This window comes from Neolamprologus brichardi, chromosome 23, assembly GCF_056152115.1.
Source record: "Neolamprologus brichardi isolate AB-2024 chromosome 23, ASM5615211v1, whole genome shotgun sequence".
In the NCBI taxonomy this organism is placed as follows: domain Eukaryota; kingdom Metazoa; phylum Chordata; class Actinopteri; order Cichliformes; family Cichlidae; genus Neolamprologus; species Neolamprologus brichardi.
This window is the reverse complement of record NC_142125.1, coordinates 1,240,061-1,266,597: the sequence shown is the minus strand read 5'-3', so window position 1 is coordinate 1,266,597 and position 26,537 is coordinate 1,240,061. Positions and strand designations below refer to the sequence as shown.

The following is a 26,537-nucleotide window of genomic DNA, read 5'->3' as shown; positions in this document are numbered from 1 at the left end:
CATCTTCACCCAGAGAACTGCCGCTCACGGGAAATTTTCTCTTTTGCAGATCTGTGAACTCTACAGATGGTCGTGTAGGAAAATCCCAGCAGATCAACAGTTTCTGAAAGACTCAGTCTGGCACCAACAACCAGTCGCTTAAAACACTAAATTCTTGACCACGTCTACATGTCTAAACGCGCCGTGTTATTAACCGAATAACGAGCAGTTGAGGAGGTGATGTGGCTGGTTCACCAAATGAATTCGTCAGCGCCACTCGGGCTCAGATGATATTTCAGTTTATTGTGCGACGATTTAAACCTATGAAAACGAGCGTGACATTTCTGGGGTTTCAGGTTTCTTTTGCACAGGAAGTTTGCACCAGACAGAAATGAAGTGCAGAGCAGTCAGACTAAGAGAAGTCTGCACATTCATTCCAATAAACTCTCTAAGTGGGTTTCTGTGTGTGTTAAAGACCTTGAACTCAGGCCTCCTCAAGGTCTCAGCTTTCCTCCAATCAACCAACACTTTGTGAGGTCCATAAATAAGCCAAACACACAATCACCGCTCATTTTAAAGTCAATGCAGAATAAGCAGCTGCCACAGTTGCTGTCCACATCAGGCTGGCTGGACGCGGTTGCCTTTATTCTCTGCATTATAATAATCCGCTGAATATGTGTCTAAGTGATTGAAGGACAAAAACAAAAAGGGAACGTTGTCCTTTTTTAAACAGGAGGCCTTTTTGTCACCATCGTACAGGCAGTCAGAGCATATGGTCTCCTTGTAACCTTGTCTACTACCTCCTGCAGCGCTCCCTCGCTTGTTTTGAGTCCTGCAGCAGTCCGACTGCCCATCGAGAAGCAGCAGAGCGTGTGCGCACGAATACTTCAGCCTCCTGCATGTGCGTTAAACTTTACTGCCCCTGCACATACACCAGTGTCCTGGATGATTATTTTTTATACACACACACACTCACAGAGAGCACCAAGGAAACCTTACATAACTTGGTGGAAAAGATGGATGTAAAAGCAGTTCTTTGAAAGTCAAAGGCCCCCATGTCTGTCAAAATTTCCTGTGCAAAATGGCTTTTAGTCACAGTGTGAATGCCTCGGGGCACTCGGGAACTTTCTATAGCCACCTGGACAGCGGAAACGTGAAGTCTGGGGAGGATTAAACCTGTTCGCATGACTGTAGTTGGTTCTGCATTCACACAAAGTGAAAATGAAAAGTTTCTCGAGAACACAATGTTCTTCTTTTTTTGCCGTATTAAATATGGAAGTGAGCAGATGCTGTCTTCCCTGAAGTGTCCAGTGTCGCGCTGGTGATAATCCTAAGGGGTTCCTCATAGACTGTGTGCGCGCGTGCTCGTGTGCGTGCGTGCGTGTGTGTTTAACAGTGTCTTTCCCGTCCTCTCATGTATATTTTTGTGTTGTTTGCTTTTGGATTCCCCTCCACTGTGCTTTTCATCCTTGAACAACACGTCAGTCAGGTGCTCTCGGAGGACTAGAGCGAGAAAGGAAGAGATAGACGTGGGGACACCAAGAGAGGCAGAGAAAAGAGGCGGCAGACACGGGGAGAGGGAGGGAAAAAAGGCGAGTTTTGAAAGACTTCGAACTTCCAAGCTGACTGTCATAGTTGTGCTTGCCAGAGGGGAGAGCACCTTTAAGCATACTGGATGAGTAACGATGTGGAGGGACTACAAAAGCAAAGTAATACATAATAAGCAGCAGCCGCTCGGCTCGGCTCTGCCAGCTAACCTACATGAGATTGGTGGCGAGAAAAAAATTGCAAGTGCTCAAAAGGTCAGCGAAGGCCTCGCGTAAAAGAGGCTTCTCTTTCACGAGCGTGCGCACGCTGTAATAAGATTAAAAAAGCGTGAAAGCAGTTGTTGCAGCGAGATGTTGGCCTTGAGACGAAAAAGCCCCGCAGATAATGTTGTGTCCAAATCAAAACACGACAAACTATCTTATCTGCCGTCCGTAAGCTCGGTTACGTCAACGCAACAATTCACGCGTCTTCGTGCATCTGCTGCGGGGACAACAAACCTGCAGCAAACACGTTTCCTTTAAAATGACACAATAAACGCTATCATCATAGAAATAGGCCGTTGATTCATTTTGCAGCTTTTTCTTCAGTGCCACTAATCCTTTGACTCCAGGCCCAGTCCCTTTCTCACCCATTAGGCCTGAAAGGCATTTTATTCTGGCATGGATGATAAAAGAAAATCTAAAAATACGGCTGTGTTGTTGTACGAGGGCAGAGCGTTGCCTGTTGTTTGAACACAATGCCCTTTGGTTTGTTTTGTTGCACCACCCACAACTCAAACATTAGGGTGTTTGTGCCCGCATTGACATGCGGCCAGGTTTTCGCAGTCTTGTGCCAAAACTAACTGCCTGTATCCTTGCAGGGATGGACCGTGAAAACGCTGCTCGGTTCGTCCTTCCTCGCGTTTGTACGTGCAGGCAGCCGAGCAGGGAAATCATCCCTATTCTCATTTTTGATCGCGGAGAGAAGTGCGACGCCACAGCATCTCAGCTCAGCTGCGTTTAGTTCGGGTGCGAGTCTACAGCGCAAATCATAACTCGGTAATCTGGGCTCGAACACGAGCGGGAAGAGTAATGGTTCCTCTGTATGCCTCGTCGTTTCAGCTCCCTTCTTAGGATGCAGGCCGGCTCCTTTGTAGTCACTTCATTATGTAAAAATGATAATTATGCCCCAATGGAAGCCAGCTTCACCAAAATGTATCAGAGCCCTCATTCACATCCGCTGATAATCACGTCGTGACTGTCGTTTGGAAATTTTCATTTTCAGAAAGTGTTTAAGCGAGACACTCACACTGCAAATGAGAAAATAAGCAAACTTAAGTTCCCTCACACCTCCTTCCCCCCTGGAGATACTTTTACCTCTCAGGCAGCAACAGAAATTAATAATTTAAAGGGGCCGCACACCTCAAAATCACATTTACATATTTTCATCCTGGCCTGCAGCCTCACATGTGCATCGACATCATTTGGTGTGAGTTTCCCAGTTTTTGAGACATCAGAAATAGAGACGGCTGCAGTTTCCTTTAATACAGCTGCGCTACATGGCACTTTGTTGTCAGGCTTAAAGCAACGAAAACCTCAAAGGGCTCATTCTACAGAAACATTTTGGCAAAAGGTCTTAAAATGTGTTTCTTTTTCTAACATTGAAGCTTAGACCAAGTTACAGATTTGTTTTTGCACATTTACTCCACATTAGAGCTGTCACGATTAGTCGACTAGTCACGATTACGTCGACGACTGATTTAATAGTCGACGCGTCGTTTGAAGCTTTGTAAGATCCCAAAAGACGCAGGAATAAGTAGCAGGATTTAAGAGTGTAATAACGGACTGAAACAGAGGATGGCAGCACTGCATGTACAAGGATGCCAGCTGCCGTTAAACCCCGAAGAAGAAGAAGCTGTGTCCCAGAATTCATAGCGCAGCCCAGCTCAGTTTCCAACAATGGCGGCAGCTAGTTCGTTTTAATATTACTCTTATTATTCTTTCTGGGTCATAAAATAAACGTTTAACATATTTTCAGGCGAGAATGTAGCTGTGTAAACCTCAAATATCTGCTCAGTTTATCAAGACACCACATATTTTCAAAAGCGCTCCGACGTTTTCGGAGACGTCTGTTAGCCACTAGCTCGATAGCTAGCCGGGGGCTAGGCTCACTAGAGCTGTGAGAACACCGGACTCCCGGAAAATCGTCTTAAAACCCACCGCCGTCTTTCGCTACTCAGGTTAAAAAATATAAGTCACTTAGATAACTTAAAAATGTTATTGTTTGGCTTTTTTTTTTATAGTATTTTATTTGTTCCTGAGTAAATCGGTTTGGCTGAGATTAAAGTTTTTACACAGCTGAATAAACATCAAGCAGACAGCTGATTATCAGAAGTGTGAGATGCTCGAGAATTTACTCCGGTGTCCTGTTATATTTTAGATAGCAAGGAGTTTATTAAACTTCACCAAAACAATCTGCAAATTTCATTAAAATTTAATAAACTATCATCTTTTTTTTATTTTTAGTTAGCACATACCTTAAACACTTAAAGCTGTAAGCTAATGATAGTTATATAAGAGCAGATGCTGCTGGTGCAATAAGCTGTACGTTTTACGTCCAATGGATGATGATCTGATTAGTGACTAATTGCAAAATTAATCGGTGACTAGTCGACTATCAAAATAATAGTTTGTGGCAGCCCTATTCCACATGTGCTGCCTCTGCTGCTCCTTTCACAGGCCTCTGGAGTTACATAATAACAAATGAGTAAATTATCCTTCACTTTCAGTTTTGGTGACTTTATATTTGAAATGAAAATATCTGAAGAACAGTTAAAATGAGTAACGCAGCAGTCTGTTATATCTTACACCTTACCATATCAGCCCAACAGAGCGCTTTGCAGTCAGACTGCTGGCTTCCTTGTGGTTGTCAGACTGGGAGGCAGAGCCTTCAGCTTTCAGGCCTCACTCCTGTGCAACCAGCTGCCAGTTTGGATTCAGAAGGCGGACTCTCTCTACTTTTCATTCAAAGCTTAAAAATTTCAAACATTTTAGTTTTGGGCTCGATCAGGTGACCCTTTGTTATCAGATATCTAAACGGTCTCTCTAAACCACATTATGCCTTTTGCCCTTTCCTTCCACTCATCCCCTTGTGGTTGCAGCAGATGGTCGCCTCTCCCCGAGCCTGCTTCTGCTGGACGTTTCTTCCTGTTGGCTTTTTACTTCCCACTGGCTGTATCTCAATTCAGGGTCTGCAGCCTCAACGGTCCTCAAGGGCCGCGTACTCAAAGGCCGGAAGTGCGAGGCTTGTGAAATGGGACGGTCTAGCCTCCGTCGCGCTGCCCAGGTTGCCTAGCAACCATGATACTAACAGCTGGAAACGTTTCATACAGCTTTGTTTGACAGAAATGAAGGAGAAAATCCTTTGTTCATTTGTTTCTACATGAGCTTTGATCATTCTCTGTAAGACTAAAATATAAGCCGTTCAATAGCTGAGCTTAAAGTAAAGGCTTTAAAACCAAGTTAGTACAAACGTCACTAATGTCACATAACTTTGCCGACATGTGGCCAACAGTAATGTTTTAATGTTCTTCATTATTAAACATTTGCACATAAATAAGTGACATAATATTCAGTACTTATTTAAAGTTTACTCTTCGGCGCCCCTCATCCGCCGTTTTCTTTCGGCAAAATTATCCACACCCACCGCCGCGCTATGCATTCTGGGATATGTTGGGCCACGAAGTCTACACCGCCACGTCCTTAAAATTCAGGGAAATGAAGGACGCATTTGAGGGCTGCATTTCGAGCAGCCTTTGTCGCGTCGCTGTGACGTAATTGGCCTTAAAATGCGGCCTTTAAGGCTGCAGACCCTGAATTGACCCTGTGCACGAGAAAATGCTAACTTCCTGGTTTGAGACCGGATGTGGGGTTGTACATTTCCGGTAACTTTACTTTGCGGTCAATCGCTACTGCGAAGATATACTCCAAAATCATGTCCAAAACTCGAAAACTGAAAGATCGCGTTAAGTTACAAGGAGGAGAAGGTGGTAACACTCACCACAGCCTTCGAATTGGGACAGCCTTCGTCACGCCGATGTGACGTAATCGGCCTTAAAATGCGGCCTTTAAGGCTGCAGACCCTGAATTTGGATACAGCCGCTGTCACCAAGTGGTTGCTCACAGGGGTTCACATAATTCTTGGGGTATTTAAATCTTACTTTTGCTTTGGTGTGAGGATACAACAGTGTTTTAGCCACCCCATGTTTATTTTCTGAGGCAGAAGTTGTATGTTAGTGATAATAAAAACTGAATTTCACTCACCAAAGCTGAAGCCCTGATGTCTTGGACAGTTTATACCACACAGAGTAATAATGTTGGTCAGATGGTCCATTAAAAGTGGTCCAACAGTGCAAACACAGTTTAATGATTCAAATTATTGGATGAAGCCTAGCAGATGCTGAACTTTGACCAACTCAATTATCCATTTAAATGAGCTGTAAAATACTATGAAACTAAAATAAACCCTAAAATTTCGACTTACCCCCAGCAGCAGCAGAGCCAAAACTACTGATAGAGGCCAAACTGTATTTAGTACCAGGCTCTCTCTGCTGTAACGTTTAGGATCAGAGTTGGTGGGGGGGTCGACACCCTTAATTGACAGCTAACAGTCTGCAAACCTTGTTGTGAGAGGTTTATGTAGGAACTACTGTCTTTCCACTCAACTCCATCCATCAAGCACAGAAAGCACACAGCTGACTGATATTACAGCTCAGCTGATGGGTGAATCATCAGTGTTTACATCCCGTCAATCCCAGGGCTCTCCATCTCAAGCTGTCTGCACAGCGATACGGTTGGCGGGTGTATCCGAGTGGAAACTGTTTCTACAACAAACTGCTCATATGATGGTTTGTTTTGTGTTTTTTTTGAGTCATCAGCCATGATTTCTGCAGCTACATTTTTCAGATGCATTTCTGGCGCTCTGAGCACCGCAGGGCGAGTTCCATCGAGATTCATTATGTTCAAGAGAGGCAGGCATCTCCAGAACCGGGCGCCTCGCACCAAAACAATGTGCATGGGTAAACAGCACTCGAGGCTGAATTTTACTGAGGACTGTCCCTTTAACTTTAAAGATGTTTTTGTTTACTCAATATCAAAGTTACGGCTTTTAGGAACGGGAAGGAAAATAAGACGTGACTGAGTTGGTCACACATCTCTTTGGTCACATCGTGGTGCTTTGAACTCGAGGGCGAATCCACACACACACACACACACACGTTTAGATAATGACCGTATTAGAGGATAAATGGGCACTTGGTACTGCAGTAGCCTTTCAAGTGTGCTACAGGGAGGATCAGTAGACGTGCTACTGGCCAAATTATCATTCCAAAGTCTGAGAAGTAGCAAAGTCAATGACAGATTAAACTCAAACTGAGTCCACAGAGTGCTCCTCGTTGTACACTTGAAATTAAGCAGCAGCTGAGACGAATGTTTAAACGTCCAAAAACAGAAGCATTTACTCATTTCCTGTTCTACCTTCGACTGTGGCGAGGGCTTATAGGAAGTGGAAAGAAATGACCCCAAGTTGAATTGTTTGTCAGTCAGATGGGTTTGTTTTCATAGTGTCCTAACAATGCTGGGAGCTGAGGGGGCGAGGCGTGGGGGGGGGGGGGGGGGGGGTCGACTAAATCCAGGTCAGCCACAGTCAGATGACCCTCCTGATCGGGTCAGAAACACCATCCAGATAAGATGATGTGTGATTAAGACAAAATAAAAAGACAGGAAATGTATCATTTTTTTTAAAAAAGCATTTTGTATTAACTTTGTTGTGTCTGGATACAGAGAACGCACAAACACAATCCTATGTACACGAGTGAAAATAAAAACACCACAGTCACAAGAGTGAAAATGCAACAAGAAAAGCACGTTTGAGTAAAATAAGCGCGACCGTTTCGAGGGCTCGTGCTGCTTTTTGGTGGATTTCAGAATGAGTAAGATTGAAACTCGCCCTGAGATGAGGATTTGGAGAAAATTGCATTTAAAGACAATTAAAGGATTTACTTCAAAGCCTTCCCAAAATGATGACGCTGGGCTGAAATGAATCTAACGAATGAGAATCATCTAACAATTAAACGACAACAGCCACCACCTCGGTCTTCATTTTCACCAGTAATGGGTTCGATCACGTTCACACCATTTTCTGAAGTGTTGTCCTGGAAAAAAAAGAGCTTTTTAAGTAACAGCAGTCCCTTCTCTCCTCTGCTGCTGCTGCAGAAGAAGTTAAAGTTTCAGCAATCCTATCTGGGAATGCACAGCGCTTATTACACGGCTCAATTTCCAATTCTCTCACAGGTACACACACACACACACAGAATACAAAATGAGGCCGCAGCACAAAACAATCTCCCAGACAGGCTCAGTGATACAAAAACACACAGACAAAAAAAAGTAAAGATGCCCATTATGCAAGGTTAGAGAGGGCTGGTAGTAACTACTCATACGCTCCTTTGTAAGGGAGAAACACAACATCATCTTTCACTCCATTAGAAGGACCGGCATCGCGCAAACAGAGATGTTATCCCCATCTCATCACACGAGGCTGAAATGGAGTGGCTGCTCGACGGAGGCCGGCTCCCGGCCATCACGCCGCCCCGGAGCGGGGAGCTATAATTGCAGTGGGAGAGCACAATCAGGTGGTGTGTTTGTCTCTGCTCTAATCTCCGCGCTCTGCCCGGCGCTCTTCACAGACACGGCGCTGCAGCCTTTCATCTGCCTGCTCACTTTTTAGTTGGGATCAGTCAGAATTTGAGCTGGAGTTTTAGTGCTTTTAAGGATAAACGCAAGGCTCCCTAACCTGAAACGCAGCTGACCCCGGACTAACGGCGTCCATTATGGCGAGCGGTTCGACCGAGTTGGCGTTTAATTCCCTTCTGACAAAATGCCAGAGCAATCTTTGCACCTGGTGCCACATTGTGCACCGCCCTCGCCGCACGGGCGTGATTTTTCAGGCTAGATGAGCGTCCAGAGACGATCAACAACACGCAGCGCGCTCAAATTCCTTCGAGTTTACATTCCCCCGTGACCCAAATACTTTGCCTTTGTTGTGGTGGCTATAAAGCAGGCTATTGGAAGCAAATGTGGGTTTATAAACAAAAAGCTACGCTCCTCTGCAAAGCAGAGTTCAGTGCATGATGGCGAGAAAATGCAGGCTGAGCAGGATTACTGCTGTCGTTCACATGGTTTCACTACAGTACAGCGCTTGTTTGGGATCGAGTGCAACACTACTTTCAGGAAAAAGCAAACAGACAGTAAAACGTCTTTTTGTCCTTGGAAATTCGCTCTCTTCTTCTCCTCGTCGGCTCCCAGACCCACTTTTGTCCATTTAGCAGATGCAGCTGGAGGCCTGTGCCTGGTTTCTTGCCTTTTTGAAGCGACAGAGAGAAAGCGAGCCCTTGGAACGAAGATAAAATATGCTATTTAAGGCACAGTTGTCAAGGCTATGGAGATAAGAGCATGAAGTCTTACATTCATTAAAAAGAAGGCTGGAAAAAGAAATATACTTTGGACAACGTTGCCAAGCGAATTTCGATGTTACAGTAAACGCAAACACAAACAAACAAAGGAAAAATAAAAATGTTCACGATCGTTGTCTCAAAAAAAGAAGAAATGCTTCGTGGGGGGCGGGGATGAGTCGAGGTAAACGAGCCTAACACCGAGGCAGAGGTCAGAGGTTGCCTTCGTCGAGCATCTTATTGATCCCGTTACAGATCCTCTGCAGGTGGCCGCGATAAACCTCCGAGGGCCCGTACAGAGTCGCCAGGAAGTCGCAGTCGGCAAAGTGATTGAAGACGTGGTTGACTCGCGAGTGGCTCTTGGCTGTCAGGTGGCGCTTGATGGCCTGGTGCAGCAGGTCGCGGCAATCGTTCAAAATGGCGCTCATGACGCGCCGGTCAAAGGTGAACTCGATCTGGTGGAAACTGACCGCCGTCATGGCCAGAGTGTGGACCTTCTTCCTGCGAGGAGACAAGAGAGAGGAGACGCTGTCACTTTCTAATTCTGACCAGAGCAGCAGAAGTAAAAATAGAAAGTGCTGCCGCAGGAATTTCTCCAGAAAACTTTCACAACCCCCATATATTAGTTATAGTATTGTCCTGTGCAAAGCTCACATCTCCATGCTAATATAATAACCCATCTATGCACTGAGCGCTTGTGTCAGCTTTGCGTCCCTCCGAGCTCAGTTTTACTGGAAACACATATAAACTAATGGAAATGTCCATTCCCTCAATTTGCTTCCATCAGCACACAGAAACGTCCTTTAACTGCACTTCTCCCCAGAATCACATCTTTAATGTTTCACAAGGCTTCCAACCTCCTGACCAACAGTATAACACGACTTATACTTCGCTCAGACACAGTCGAGTAACCGATCGTTTATTGCCATAATTTGAACCTCGGCAGCGATGAGGACTCTGCTGTAAGAGCCGCATCACTTCATAAGAAAGAAAAAGGAATCAAAGGTAAAATGTAGCCATCGCTGTTAAAGAACCAGCAGGAGGGATAAACTTTGATTTAGTACAGATATTATTCCAGCAGGTTCGTCTCTGACAAAACAAAGTGGTGATAAAATGACCTTCAAACACTGTCTGTGTCCACAACAGAGGATGATCCCCATTCATGTCCTTTAAATAAATATAGCTGGTGCTCATCTGTAGCGTACGTAGTTGGTGCATCAACAAACATGGACCCCTAACATGCTTATATACATATGTATTTTCCGTACTATAAGTGCACTTAAAATGCTTTAATTTCATCAAAAATCGACAGGGCGCCTTATGTATGAATTCTGTTGTGCTTACTGACCTCGAACAGATTTTATGTACTACACGGCGCTCAAACATCTGTCAAAAATGTTTTAGTGTGACTTTGGTAAGCTACGAAGCCGCACCGCTTGATGGTTAGCTCGCTAGCTTCCTGCTAATCATGATATAGCATGTTCTGACTGAGAGATTTCTGAAACTAATTCAAACGTACAGCTCTGCTATCACCTCCAACATAAATGAAGACAGAAAACTAAACAGCAGTGACGTTTGTAGGGTTACTGAAGTTGGGCTAGCTGGTATATAATGATGTGCTACGTGACCGCTAGCGACACAGCTATGTTAGCATAGCATAAACACAGTGAAGCTGGAGGATGAATGCTAAGTTTTTTCCACTCGATAAAAGTTAACATGAGGGTTCCTGATGGTTAAAGACAAATGCAATCGCATGGCAGGATGCTGTAAACGGACCAAACTTCAGCAGGAGAACAACTGAGATAATCCATCCACAATACGAGGTTAGTCATTCATATACTGCAACAACATGGGAACAGAGCAGCTGGAGAGAAACATTAATGAGTCAATGGTACGGAAGTGGAGGAAGCGCAGTTTTTGGCTTTCCCCATATTCAAAAACGTGCCTCGTCTCTTTGCCATTACTGTCGCCCGCCATAATTTGCAAATGATTTTGCAGCCGCTGCAATGCTTTTGCAGTGTTGCCAACTCCTCAGTAAGGAAAATCGCTATTGGTTGTCCTAAAAGTCGCTAAATGACGTCATCACCTAATTTGCATAATTGGTCATGCTAATGTAATTGTAACCTACGCTGCTGGAGAGAGAAATAACATCGTGGACGAGACATAAAGTGAGCAAAAACGTCCTAAATGCATTTAGAGTTTATTTAGAACTACAAATTAAATTTCTTTGAGCAATTATTGTTTTTTTGTAATGTCTTTCACGTCTTTTTTTAGCAACTTTTTTTAGAAAAAAAGTCGCTAGGGGGTCTGAAAACTCGCTAAATATAGCGACAAAGTCGCTAAGTTGGCAACACTGTGCTTTTGACGAAAACAGGCGCAGCTTGATGACATCATCAACATGCGCTATCGCGATAGAGCAGTACAGTCAAAATCTCTACCCTTGGCCAAATTCATAGTTTCTACCATATACTGTTTATACCACCCACCCCTACAGAGGATGATCCCCATTCATTTCCTTTAAATAAATATAGCTGGTGCTCATCTGTAGCATACGCAGTTGGTACATCAGCCAACATGGACCCTAACATGCTCACACACCAGGAAACTATAACATGGCTTTGAAGGAGAAGCAGCAAAGTTGGGCTTCGGTCTAAACTGCCTCGTGTAGACACGAGAGCGATAAATGACGATCGTCACCTGAAGTTCTCCACCAGGATCAGCTCCTCACTGTTGAACTGGTTGTTTCTGTAGAGCACTCCCAGCTTCACCACCATCTTGATCAAGTTCTTGATGATCTTCTGGGACTCTTTGCGGTTGCGGGTGTACTCCTTGGTGACGCGGTACAGCTCGTCCAGCACTTCGCTGCTGGTGTCGTCGATGAAGAGGCTGGCCACGCTCTTGGTAGCCATCTTGCTCATCAGCTTCTTCTGCGCCTGCAGGGCCAGGCTCTTGGTGCTGAAGGAGTCCATGGTCAAGTCTGGGTCGAGAAGAGACAGAGAGAACATCCTATCAAGCCACAGTCTTATCGATAAACCTCATCAACGTGAAAACATCTTGAAAGTTTTCTAAAATTGGCACAAATTGAGAGATAAAACAAGAACCGTCTCTTAGATGTCCTCTTTGACCTTCTCATATCAAAAGCAAAATGAGCCAAGAACACCACACTACCAACACACAATGTGTGAAGATATAGCATCGACGAATTCTGTTTAAACTGCGGGGCCGAGAACTGTCCGCTTTATCAGATAATGAGCCGTGGCAGCTGTCAAATTAGTCCCAGCAACCCTCTGGCTCGGTGCCTGCAAGGTAGTTAGAGAAGAATGTGTCATTACGCGTGTGGGAGTCAAGTCGGTTACATCCCGACCACGCAAAGCAGGCAAAGTAATCCGAACGTCTTATCAGCCGAATGCGCCGACGAAACAACGTGAGCGTGTGTTAAAGTGAGCAGGAGGCAGACGGAGCCCACTCTGCACATGTGTGGATTTGTTTATGTCGTTTCTGAGTGTGTGTTTGCGTGGCAAGTGGGGTGACTCAGTGAAAGGCTGCGCCCATGATAGAGGCTCAGGGGGGGTCATCGGGTCTGCCGGCTTTCAGAGCCTCGCTGAGGGGAGGGAGCGAGAGCGCAGCACGCCGTATCGTTTCAGCAGCCTTCTGCAGGTCACTTCTTCAGGCTTGAACAGTCCTTTTAAAGAAATAAAGCAACAAAAATCCATTTCCCTGAGCACCCCCTCTCTAACTTCAGCAGATCTCCAAGGATAACCTCAGAGTGCACGAGCGTAAACAGGCGCCGCAGTCGTTTTCCACGCCTGCCTTATAATACAGGGGGGAGAATGAGGGTGAATGAGGGGGCATCTGTGTTACAAGTTTCATTTCGTTCGGACATGTTCAACATTTTTAGAGGTTCGCACTCTCAGAAATATATAGAAAAGAACTGAATACTGTGTTTGGCTTTACTAAAACAGTAAACAGACATAATCGTTGCAATCTGAGCTCCTCTCTATACTTTAGGTCTCATCCTGCCTGCATGCTGAGTGCGTTTGAGCCTCTCTGTGAAACCGTTGGCCCTCATTGTGTTTATAAAGTGAGTATAAGTGATGGTGAGATGGTACGAGCGCAGTGCAGAGAGTCCACTCAGTGCCTCAAAAACCCAAAGAAGCGTTTTATTCAAGTTACTGACCTATTTTATGGACGCTAATTTAATTTCAGCACAGTGTGAGAGTCTGCTGCAGTCTCTCTCCTCTGCTCGCCGTTTCACTGCGACTCGTGATGGAGGGGTCGGGCGGACGCCGCATCATGTAACATATTAACGAATCCACAGGGAAGAAGTGGGCCAATGGCAGGAATTTAAATCTAAGTCTAAACCTTCATATAACAAAGATCCAGATCAGGGTTTGATATTGTTTGAGCCACTCGAGACAATAACATTACTCAGGTGGTTTTGGTGTTTAGATACCAGACATGACATGTGCTGGGCTCAGCTGCATCATGTCAGTGGTCTCTGCAGTTTAATAGATCGTTAGGGCTGCTGGGAAGAAACCACAGCAAATCTAAGGCGTATTTACACACAGAGCCAACATACAAAGAGCTACAGACTGATAAATGCACACCTGACGTGAATTTGAAGGGAAACCTGCCAAGAAAGAGTTTTCCTCCTGTGGACTTGATCCAAACTCCAGTGTACAGTATGCTGTGTAGCAGAGATGCACGTGTCATTGTTTTCTCCGCAGGAAGTGGTCACAGCGTGCAGTTAAAACGTGTCAGTCTTTGCACGCTCAGATTAGGAGCTCTTGCAGGCGCTGTGGTCACAGTGGCATCGTAATGTGTTTGCACCTTTGGACTGAAATCTCTCACCTGCTGTTTGATGGATTTCTATGAAATTTAAACTAAATACTCAAAATTCCTGGAGGTTCTTTAAAAATGTGTCTTTTTGGGAATATTCATGAAAATATGGTACAAATATTCCTGGTCCCTAAAAGATGACTGCACAGCATTTCACGATCTAATACAGCACCGCCATCCGGTCAAATCTGTACTCACGACATCGTGTTTTTCTACATTATTATGAACATATAGCCAAACTATTAGTCTTTTGATTTTCTGCCTCATAAATGTTTAATATTACTTAAATCTAAAGGCACAGATTTATTTTCAGTGTTTACTGCCGACTATGTGCCGTGAAAACATGTAAAGAGTCTCCTTTGCTGCAGTTTGGCTGCAATTTATTTCCCAATAATTATGTAAAATTATTCTGCCGTAAACACAGCTCTGTAAACAAACACACAGGCGCCTCGGTTTTACATAAATAAATATTCTGATATACAGACAGGTGACAAACTAAACCAATAATGTGAACCGTCACCTACGCGGGGCCTGGAAACGGATATGAAATTGTTCTGAGCGATCACCTTCATCCTGCTGATGAGTCACGGTGCAGCACGAGGGGAGTCGGTGAACAGCTTGATGAGTACGAAGACGATGTTGGTCATATGCTTGGCCTTTGCAGTCGCTAGATGTCAACAAGATTGAACACCACTGGAAGATTTTGGCCCGACGTGTTAGACGGCGGTCGGCGACCCCGTCGTCAAAACACCAAATGACGGAATATGTTTCAGAAAAGAACCGAAACTTTGAGAGCCGAGCTGTAAATGAAGCTGCAGCGGTGTCCTGACACGTTAATGACACACTTTCAATTTAACGTAAATCACCCAACAAAGATTTCTCCTATACCGTCATCTAAGCTGTAGATATGCCATAACTAGGGCTGCCACGACTATCAAAATCGTCTACGACTGATTTAATAGTCGAGGCGTCGTTTGAAGCTTTGTAAGATCCCAAAAGACGCAGGAATAAGTAGTAGGATTTAAGAGTGTAATAACGGACTGAAACAGAAGATGGCAGCACTGCATGTACAAGGATGCCAGCTGCCGTTAAACCCCGAAGAAGAAGAAGAAGAAGAAGCTGTGTCCCAGAATTTATAGCGCAGCCCAGCTCAGTTTCCAACAATGGCGGCAGCTAGTTAGTTTTAATATTACTCTTATTATTCTTTCTGGGTCACGAAATAAACGTTTAACATGTTTTCAGGCGAGAATGTAGCTGTGTAAACCTCAAATATCTGCTCAGTTTATCAAGACACCACATATTTTCAAAAGCGCTCCGACGTTTTCGGAGACGTCTGTTAGCCACTAGCTCGATAGTTAGCCGGGAGCTAGGCTAACTAGAGCCGTGAGAACACCGGACTCCCGCAAATCGTTTTCAAACCCACCGCCATCTTTCGCTACTCAGGTTAAACATGATATATAAGTCACTTAGATAACTTAAAAATGTTATTGTTTGGCTTTTTCCAGTGTTTTATTTGTTCCTGAGTAAATCTGTTTGGCTGAGATTAAAGTTATAGTTTTTACACAGCTGAATAAATGTCAAGCAGACAGCTGATTATCAGAAGTGTGAGATGCTCCAGAATTTACTCCGGTGAGTTTATTAAACTCCCCCGAAACAATCTACAAATTTCATTAAAATTTAATAAACTATCATCTTGTCTTTATTTTTAGTTAGCACATACCTGAAACACTTAAAGCTGTAAGCTAATGATAGTTATATAAGAGCAGATGCTGCTGGTGCAATAAGCTGTAAGTTTTACGTTCAATGGATGATGATCTGATTAGTCGACTAATCGCAAAAATAATCGGTGAGTAGTCGACTATCAAAATAATCGTTTGTGGCTGCCCTAGCCATAACCCAACCACAAACTCTCACATAACTACACCCGAGCGACTGACTGGGTTTCTCCTGCAGACGTTTTTTTGAATGGTCAGGAGAGGATGGAGCGACTCAAAGGCGGAAATCCCATCTTCACGCACGAGAGTAAACGGCGCCACCAGCGTTTGCCACTGACGTAGGATCAGCCTGAGGCAACGTTTCAGTGCAGATGTACAAATCAAGCTCAGCTTGTAGGGATCGAGACTGAAACCTCAGCACATTCTGCTACTGAAAAGTGTCCAAAACAAAAAGCACCAAACGTTGGGTCCTTTTTACTTTTAGTTTAAACTTTAATACTTTAAATCTAAAATAAGATAAATCATTCTGTCTCAAGAAAAACTGAAGCTAAAATCTTTTTGGAATATAATAATATCTTGGATTGTAAGACTGCTATAGTCTGATAAAGATAAAGGTCAAGTGTCAAACTTTGACTTTTCTGGGACGTAAAACAAACAAAAACAGCTAAATTTAGCTCCCATCAAACCACCTGAGAAACAGCTGATTAAACATGCATCATAACCTTTGACCCCTGTGCTTGTAAAGCGTGAAGGTAAAAATTCTGCATGACTTCATTAAATATACTGAAAGCGAGCTGATTCTGAAAGACTGGTGCAGGCGGCAGCGGCTGCTTTGTGTTCAGCTAAAACAAATCCAGGTCGTTTTTGTTGGCTCACTAATCGGCTAATAAACTTATTTTCGTCTGATTGTGTAAACTGATCGCACAGCAAACAAAAAAAACGACAATGACTCGGCCAAATGTGAGGATTAGTGGAAAACAATGCGCATAAAAATGAGGCAAACATTTTCCACCTCCAGGATTCAACAGTCACACCCTGCATAAATCCTCTGACGAGCCACACGTTCGGCGACGTGCACTGAAACAAATGTCCTGTTCGCATCATGAGTGATTACTCTTCACGCCATACGTCTCCATGTTAAAGAGGATTAACTGTAAACAAATACATGAATGGCAAATTGCCTCTCCGTAATAATCCGGATAACATGCACACAAAGCGTGAGAGGTGCAATTAGTGCAGCCGACGCAGAGCGCTGACACATCCCTGCTGGGTGACTGGTGACGTTTGCCGTCGTTGGTACTGGAAGGCAGCGCATCTGCTGCCTGCTACAGTGTGTGACTTTCATTCCTCCCTTCCTCTCTCTCTGCAATGCCTCTCGAAGAATATCAATAAGACTCCTTGGAGAGAGTGTCAGCAGGATGCTTCCCAGAGAGGAGAGGCAGAGACGGGGGGGGAGGTTTGTTGTACATCAACCCTGAAACATGCAGGAAACAACTGTGGGTCATTTATATACCATCTCACGCCAAATCTAGTTTTCACAGCGTCTTGTTGCAGGACTGGACATTTAATCGGGCCTCTCGCCACGCTGATCAAGGATCACTGGCAGATCCCTATCGACCGCTTCGCCGCGGTCGTAACTCTAAACTTGCCGTGCTACGCTTGTTACAGAAAATCCTGCTCTGATGCAACGCGTGTGAAATGGATAAGATGAGAAAGACACTAATGATCAGAGTGAGAGAAAAAAACCCAAACAAACAAAAAATCTTGGAATCTTTATTTCTACGCAAGTGACAACTGGAAGAAAAGAAACGTCACTTTGTCCTGTTGACACGAGTTAATCACAGAGGACGGCCTCCACAGGAGATGCACTTATCAGAGCACGCGTCTGCCTCCATCCTCTCTCTGCCTCCGCTGATGGATGTACGAGAGTTTCGAAAAGTGCAAATGGATAATGGGCAGACGCCATTTTCAGGCTCAAGGGTGATTTCATGGCTCTCATTAAATTATACTTTTGCTGCAGATCTGAGGCGTCGTAGCTGTCGACTCTCCGAGGCCTGCCAACGCGAGGAAGAGGAGGAAGGCAAGAAGTGGGAAAGGGTGGAGGGTTCGGCTGTCGTACCCGCACACACAAACAATTCAAATGTCTGGCTCTGGTTTCACTCGAGGCTTAAGAGTGACAAACAGACTCCTGACGCTCTTATCTCGAGGACGGGAGGATATCCTCACTCCGGCTCTTAGTCCCCGCCCAAAGCTAAAGGTTTCGCGAAAACATGCTCTCAAGGGACAAGCGATGAAAAGGTTTTCGATTCAAATCCTATTTTTCTTCTGTGACTCTGCTGCACCAAAGCGCTTAGTGCCAAATCTAAATGGCCTGTGAAGCGCGGCGGCGTCCAGGGACAGCCCGCCAACCCCAACACGGCGTCTCCGTAGTGTTTAGAGGCAACATTTTAACGGATTTAAGGCAAAACAAGACATGACAGCGGCAAATCCTGCTGAGGATTGTGGCAAAGTGTACGAGCCACAGTGATCAGTGCACGCAGACATCAGAGGAACAAACATCTGTCGGCTCACACACGTTACTGATCGGCCGACTTACCGAGCAGCTGAACATGAAATGAAAACAAAGATAGATTGCAGCAGCCGAGAGCTCTGCACACATAATTGCAGCAGTACGACAAGTCACAAACTCATATACTCACTCAAAATGAGCTGCACTCGCTCATATAGACACTGAGCAAAAATCTCAAAGCAAAGATGACTCATGGGAAATGAAACCAGACCCCACAGAGTGTCGGATTGACGTCTCAAGACAATAAGGGAGCCTGGGTAATGAACCCGGGGACGCGCTCCCGCCTGCAGGTGCAGACAGGCCTGTCAAGCCTGCGTGGCAGCCTGGCTGAAGGATCGCGGTGAAGACAAGCTGTGATGACTTTAAAAAAAAAAATGACCTTCCCGTCCCTCCCCTACTCCTCAGAGGACTATTAAAGCCGGATAGCCACCTTTATTATCTACATTTAATTTCCTTTGTTTGAGTTTCAGGGCAGGTGAAGCCGCCGTCTGCAGCGGAGACGCGGCAGCTAAAAGCTTCTCCAGGTCATACGGGAAATGAGGAATAAGTGGGATGACAACTCCTACTGGCTGTCACTTTCAGTTAGTGTTTCTGTAACGTGGCCACTGTGACCTTTTACACTGATACAGAGAAGACGAGCTGTAAAGACAGCAACGAGATCGTGATGTAGTGGCTACAGCCTCGACGCTCCAAGTTACCAAACAAATGCCACAATTTAAAACACACTTTTTTATCACTATAGTTGGATTTCATTGTATGATGAAACAATAACTCATCGAGCCGAATGAATGTGTCAACACCAAAGCTCCAAGTTTTTTTCCTTAAAGGAGGCCAAAGGTCACAAGGACTAACCCCCAAAATCATATGTAAGATGCTAGTAATCATATTAGCATCGGCTCATATCAGAGCCAATGCAAACATCTTACACGCGCTCGGTCATAGTCGCCATGCTGTCGCCCATTTTTGGGGTTGCCATTGCTAGTTTTGCATTTTGAAACCAGACGTGCCGACTGAGAGATGGGTCAGACTCGCAGCACAAATTTGGCTTCCAGAAGTGAAGGACTATGGGGATGCAGCCGAAGAAGGTTTGTGTGCAGCACACCAAACAAAAAGAAAACCCAAGATAACAAAACACAAGCATGCGTTGCATAGGCCGAATGCTAACTGGCTGGAAAAACAGCATTAAAACAATATTGGTATAACTGCAGTGAAGAACAGGAAAAACTAAAGTACGTTTGTTTGTGATGCTGCCCCCTGGTGGCAGTAAACAGCTATAGCAGTGCTGGACCGAAGCAAAACCACGTGAAACTGCTCATTAGCATTTGTGAGCTGTCAAAGACAAGTCGTTTACCGAGGTGTAGTTGTTGGTTATTCGCAAACACGGATATTGCCCCCTGGTGGCCATCAAAATGTATTAATTAATTTAAACTTAATTGCTGCCTTCACTTTTCAGACCTGTGTCTATATTTTATTCCATCTATGGTTTCAGTGGCACTTTTAAAAAGAAGATCCTGACCTTTATCAGAAAGCGATACTTGTAGCTGAAAAATAATGTAAAAATAATTTGTCCCAAAAATCTGTCAGGCTCTGATTTCAATGAGCCCAACGAAAAACAACAACAAACAGTTTAAAGTGTAAATATGCAACTTCCAAATTTATAAAACAAAGCAAATTTACAAAATCTTCACAGTAGAAACAATCAGTGTTTAACTTAACCTGAGGTCTGATGCATTAGTGATGGCACCCCAACCCTAAAACTATCACAATATACAAACAAGTTCTAAAGAAATTTCCATAAAGGCCCAAAAACTGGAAATCTAACCAAAACTAGTTACATTTTCCCAACAAAGGGGATAATTATTAACATTATTTCAGCATTATTTGATTTGCACATGTTGTTTTATGGCCAACACGTGCTACTTGACACATGTTTTTGGCTTCTGGCTGCTCACATGTAGGATGAAACCAACATGATACCAGCATTGTTTTTCCAAAGGGGAGCATTGTTCAGCATCCAGGCTGCAGCCTCAGCATCCGCTATACTCACCTGTCAATCAAACTAAAGCTGAGGTGTGACAGGTGAGAAAGAGGGGGAAATTGGATACACCTGTAGCTACCGCCCCCTCTAACCCGTGGCGTTGTGCCTCATGAGGAAGAGGAGGTCACAGCTACCAAAATACCACCACTTTAATACCTGCTGCCAATCTAGACAGCTTGCTGGATGCTGATAAGAGCCAGCATAAAGAGAAAAACCAGTGAAAGATGTGTTTCTACACTGCTTGGCCACCAAAAGTTGCTAAAAAAGCTTTGGCAGAGTCTGTAGAACTTTCCATGACACTTCATCCTCTAAGTGATTGGTTGATGGCAGCAGAAAATGTCACGACTTTCCTGCTCTTCAGGGATCGCTAGTCACATGGATTGGGGCACTGTGACCCTGAAAAAGACAACTCCATCAGCAGAGAAAAATCTTCACCGCTTCAGGATGGAGGCGATTACTGAAGAGACATAAATCACACTGAATTGTGCGCTGCACAACAACAGAAAACAGCCCATTATCTGCTCTCCACTGCAGCACATGTGTCGATAATTACCTCTGGCATTTCTCACTAACTATTTTTATCTGCTGCAAACAAAACAATACGTCCAGGTGTATTAAACACAGGAAGACTCTTTCCCGGTTTTAAGTCTCACCTTTCCAAAAGCATAAACCTCGGCGAGCATGCAAGTGACCTTTACCACATCCTCTACCACTCCAAATCGCTGCTCTCCTGTCGTTTCCTGCTGTAGTCGTCCAAGTAAAATAACAGATATCACAAAAAGACAAAAGGTGCTGCAAACAGATCGATATTTTTAATCTTTTTTTTTATGAATAGCAATTTATTCTTAAGAGTTTTTAGTCTTTTATTTGCTTTTGTGGAAAAATGATTTTTGTTGCTCTCCAACTGATTAAATAGTTCATCCATTCAGATTCAAAAAGCACTTGATTGCACAACTGACAGCATTCAGTTTCTAATTCAGGATTACTTGGTTATTTCCAGTAATCAGCAGTTAATTGTAATATTAGAGCAGCAGTGCAAGGTTAATGGCTGCCCTGCATTTTGCATTACAGTCGGGCATCAACATAAGGAGCGGAGGCGACAGTGGCAACAAAAAATCTGCATGATAAGCACCACAAAGCATTTATTGCACGGTTGCTGGACTGGACGACGCCCTGCTGTGTACACACTGGTGTGTTGTATTTGCTTTCTTGCTTCTGGTTAAACTTCCACAAGTTATTAAAAAGATGCATCCAGTGTACCAGCGTTTCCATTTAAAAGCCTCATAAAACTGCAGAGCTGTAAGAAAAACAAAGTGTCAAGTTTGGGGGGGGAACCCCCAAAACATTAACGATGTCATTAAATTGATTTTTGTGGCAAATCTTGAATGAAAGGAAAAATCTCTGCACATTCTCCCCAGCTGTATGATATAATCTGTCTCCACTCTGAGAGACAATAGACAATCCAGGTTGTTATATAAGGCACATCCGTGCTTTGTGTTATGAGAGTAACCACTCAAATGAGCTCCAATGGAGCCACTCCACTGTTGGGGGAATCAACAGCAGGATTTCAGGACAAGTGAACGCTGCAATTTCATCTTTCATCAACTTTTGTAGTGTTTGTCTCACTCTTCTCTCGAGGTGTTGCATAACAGAGGAGGTGCTGACTGCTAATAGAGCCAGAGCTGGAGCATTGTACGTGCTAACAGCTGTATGTCTGCGTAACGATGCTCTCTCTGCTCGCACTCATCCAGCTCAGCAGTGCTGACATGAAGAGCCATAACTGGGGGCACATACATGCAACATGCATGCGGATGGGGGCACATACATGCAACATGCATGCTCTGAACGACGAGCCTCTGCTTCCCACACAGTCATCTCTGAAGACTTGTGCAGATTTGCTGAGAAAGGAAGCAATCAGTGCCTTTCGCTCAGAAACCGTACTCCAACCCCCCCCCGGTTTCTTTTCTTTTTAACACTTTCCTCAGATCTGCCAGAGCCCGCTCAACAATTAATAATTAACGCATTGGCACATAATGGATCGGAAATTAATAATTCAGACTGCCGATATGGACTAAAATAGACTAAAGGCTAAGAGCAGTCTGCTGTGGAGCAACAGGTTCAGGCAGACACGTGGGATACGGATAAAGGGTGGGCCGTCGGCGCGTACAGTAAGAGACAGCAACTGCGAGCTGCTGGCAATAATTTAGGAACATCAGTCAGTGTTACGCATGTGTAATAAGGCTGGGAATACAGTCGCTGCCGCGCTGCCTGGGGCCAGCGCAGCACTCACTGACAACATTTGTTCTTGCATTAAAATGCATAAGTGGGTAGTTGTTTTAACTCGGAGCCCAGTTAATTTGGACCAACGTGCAAAGAGAAAGACTGGAAAAAACAGCCCGCTTGTTACTGTTTCAGTTTCAAGTCTGTATATTTATCACGTTAACACCGCTGCAAATAATGCAGGACATAATCAAGCTGCTCGTGCTGTGACTGATGTCCGGGCCTGTGACATTTTAATTAAGGCCACCATAGGAGTACGACACATTATGACTAATTTGCCTTACCTCAGAGCCCAGAGAGCATCATTTGCTAACTTGATGTTTAATAAAAGGAGCGCCTGGCTGTAGGAACAGCAGGGCCGAGGATTAGTGAAAACAGAGGGGCCACCGGCACGAGAGGATATGATTGTGACATAACTGATACCGGCCCTCGCTGCCTTTATTTCAAGTAACGTCACGATATTTCCAGGTCATACAGCTCTGGCCTTTCATGCAGAATCACGGGATTTAGCGGCCACCTGCGTGCTCGGCTGAGCGGCGCAGACCAGTAAAAGAAAGGTCAAACACCTCTCTTGTCTTGTTAATGAGTTACCATGGCGTCTCCTCAGCAGGACCAACAGCGTCTCTGGGATTACTGCCGCAATTTCATGCACTGCCCTTAATAACACTGCATGGGGAATGTTGAGCAACGTGACTGCTTTGTCCTGCTCGACAAGACACGCAAAGGAGGAGATGTGCACGGATAGAGTTACACGGAAATACAAACAGACGAGGCTTAATCCTGCTGGGATAGCATTATATATTATTGATCGTCTTTCAAAAATCATATAGTATAAAAAACAATGAACACAAAAGCCACGATTAATGAGGAAAACATATTTATAGTTCTTAAAACCTGCCATCAGTTATTCTCACGGCTGTCTGTAGCAATAGAAGCCAATACGACTACTTTACAGCTATAACTTATGATTATTCCCATTATTGATTGTTACACTGATTAACCAATTCATCTTGCATACAGCAAAACCTCAAAAATAATGACCCCACTTCCCAAACACTGGAGGTGGTTTTGCTTTGTGTGACCAGTGCACGACCTGCTGCAGGCTTTCATTTAGACAATGAAGGCAATCGCTTCAGGGATTTATGGAAAGGTTACGACCTGTTATTGGAAAATAGTCCAGAAAAATGCCCATCGTCATTTCTAAAGAGTAAGAGGAGATAAATATAGCCAATTAAATATGCAGTTTAGGAGGATTTAAAGGCACAGCCTCCACCTTTCCCTTTTCAAAAGCAGCAGGTGTTGAAATGAGGTCTTGCAGTTACTCTATTGTTCATTCTTCCTCCGCTCACTTGTTGCAGTTGCCACCAACAACGAAGCTACAAAGGACGGCTTTGCAACTAAAAGACAGCAGGTCGGAAAATGCCACAGCGGTTTTTGCTCGCGCACGGAGAGACGGACCTCCAAGTCCTAATCCAAGGCCATGTTTCATTTAACGTGCCTTCTGAGGCTGAGCGTGGTGATGTGTGCAGCCACTGCACAGTGAAGCCATTCATCCACCGCCGGCCTTGTCGTGGAGAAAAGCTTTGCAATGTAAACACAGCAATGTGTTACAAAACATGCGTGTTAGAGGGTTTTTCCCACAGTGTTGATTTTGATAAGCTGAGGATTAGACTGTGAGGCTAACACATAACTGTTGCACATCTCTCCTGACCTCCGTGTGCTTCATTGCATTGATGAAGAACCGTTGCCGCTGCACTTCTTGGAGTTCTTTAAAAATGACCTATTGACAGTCGCTCTTCCACTGGGACAATTTCTGATGAGGCTTCAGCAAACAGTAGCTGGATCGATTGAAGGCCCAGATGCATCTCCGGTCCTTTGTCAGGTATTTGCAGCCCCCCCAGACTTTTTAAGGACTCGCTGCAGACCATGTGGAGATATGCCAGGTTTTCAGCCGCTCCTGCGGCATCAAAACGACCTTTTTGAAACTGTGTTTAACAAATGATGTGTTTTTGCAACAGGCTGTTAGTAACAAAGTGCCCAAAGATACAATTTAAAATTGGTTCTCTGCCAAGTTGTCGGTCACGTGTAGACACAATACTGGTTTGTCCCTTGATTTTGGTTCCTTTTTTGTGGTTGTATGATTCACAAGTGGTTCAACAAAAAGGTACAAGGACTGGGCTTAAAACGCAGCCAGTATCCAAAGGAGAACTGTGAAAGATTACAAGGCACAGGTCCTTGTAAACAAAATGATCATGGACTTTTGCACAGTCCCATTGTAGTATGCACAATATGGTTACTAATAAACGTTAATGTCTTCCTATTAAATCCAGCAAACACGGTCTAAAGCCGCACAAAAGTGTGAAACATGGGCGGCTGGTGTATACACCACCCCCACAGTCAGAGCTTCAGCGGTGCTTGCTCATTACCAATCAATGACCAATCAAAGCAGACACATAATCCTAATAATCATCCGCATGAAGCACAAACTGTTTATCTTTCATTTCTCGCACCGTGTCCACATCTTATTAAACAACCCGAGCGACTCTCCTTCACTTCGGAAACGGTCCGTTAGCCGCTAAATCTCTTATCAAACGCTAAAGTATCCCAATCACGCACGAACTGATTGGATGTTACTTCCGCTGAGCTCGAGCCAAACATGGAGGCTGTCAAACACGTAAAGAAACGCAGAAAACAAAAACAGCTCTCATCAAGTCCGTGTTTGTCCGAGGAGGAGAGGAGAGGAGGGGGAGCTGGTTTAACCACAGGCCGCGGGGATGTTTCATTAACTGGTCGAGCGTTGAGGTGGACTCACCTTACGCAGCTTCACGGTCGGTCGGCCAGATGACAGCAAGTTAGTACTGAGAGCGAAAAGTCTCAAGAGTTCATCCTGGCAGAGCAGATAAAGTCACTTCATATTGAGGTTTTCTTCCTCTCGTTCTGCTGCGTGTCGCTGTGAAACGTCCTCGCTGCTGTTCAGTTCAGTTTTTCTTCTGTAACCGTGTCCTCGGCACAGATGTGTAAATTATTGAACGCGTGTTTTCTTCCCTCGGCTGCTGCGCGATCAGTTACCAGTTTGTTGTAACTCGATTCCTCCCACTCGTAAAAAAAGTTTCAAACTTGAGGGGCACTTGGAAATCACCAGATTGATGTGGGCTCGGACCAATGGAGGAGCGACGAGGGGGAGTGGTCCGGGCCCAATCAGGCCGAAAGAAAAGGGCCATTTACAGCCAGCGCAGCCCCTGCCCCCGTGCAGGGCTTCCAGTAATTATCCTCGTCCAGCTCCCACTCCCAAGGCTGAAAGTTTCCCAGAGGAAACGGTGTTAAGGGAACAATGAGCAGGAACTGTGGGGAGCAACTTTTCTGTCAGGGTCAAAATAATAAATAGCCTATAATGTGTCTTTTTAGCCTGCGTTGGTGCTTCTGGTGACAGTTTTGCAGACAAAATGAGCTAAACGCTGCTGAGAGCAGGCTGCTGGGATAATGATCCTGATGTGAGAGAGGGGGGAACTATCAGCGGATGTTTTCGGGACAGGGGAAGTGTTTCCCCGTCTGTCTAATGAGGATACAGAAATTCCCAAGGTCATATCCTTTTTGGATTGTTATGTTAAGACAATAGTTGATTTCATATATATGATGTAGGCCTGATACTCTTGCACTTGCAGTGCTATGTTCAGCCAGGTGTGATTATTGAGGCGTTATCTTACTGAGCTACAAGAACATTTTTGTATAATCTCATTTACTGTAAGATTTGTGTTTCTATGGGATGAGTCTGTGACAATGACGATAAAAGGGAACAGTTGTAGTGGTGAGATTGATCTGGAGCGCCCTCTTCTGCTATAATGTGAGAAATGACTCTGTAAGCTGAAGACAGAAATGCACACAAAGTAAATCATGTGCTGTTTTTCTTCCATTAGTACTAAGTGGTGCAGAGAGTGGTCGGGATTATCTGTGATAGAAGGAACCTGGAAAGGATCCAGGTTGCAGTTCATTCAGCTCTGATGCTGCTGTCCTAGCAGACAAAGGACACTAAATCTGCATCATTTTGCTGCACACATTGAAGGATCTCAGCTTCCTTAGGCG

General features: G+C 44.5%; 1 protein-coding gene across 1 annotated transcript; it reads right to left on the bottom strand.

Annotated features, from left to right (window-relative positions):
* Positions 1 to 7,297: 7,297 nt before the first annotated feature.
* On the bottom strand, positions 7,298 to 25,594 carry tnfaip8l1 (tumor necrosis factor, alpha-induced protein 8-like 1). The gene is made up of 3 exons (XM_006803278.3): positions 25,270 to 25,594; positions 11,714 to 11,993; positions 7,298 to 9,517 (listed from the first exon to the last, which is right to left on the bottom strand). The coding sequence occupies exons 2-3, from the start codon at positions 11,983 to 11,985 to the stop codon at positions 9,229 to 9,231; spliced, it is 561 nt and encodes a 186-aa protein (XP_006803341.2). The 5' UTR covers positions 11,986 to 11,993; positions 25,270 to 25,594; the 3' UTR covers positions 7,298 to 9,228.
* Positions 25,595 to 26,537: the final 943 nt, after the last annotated feature.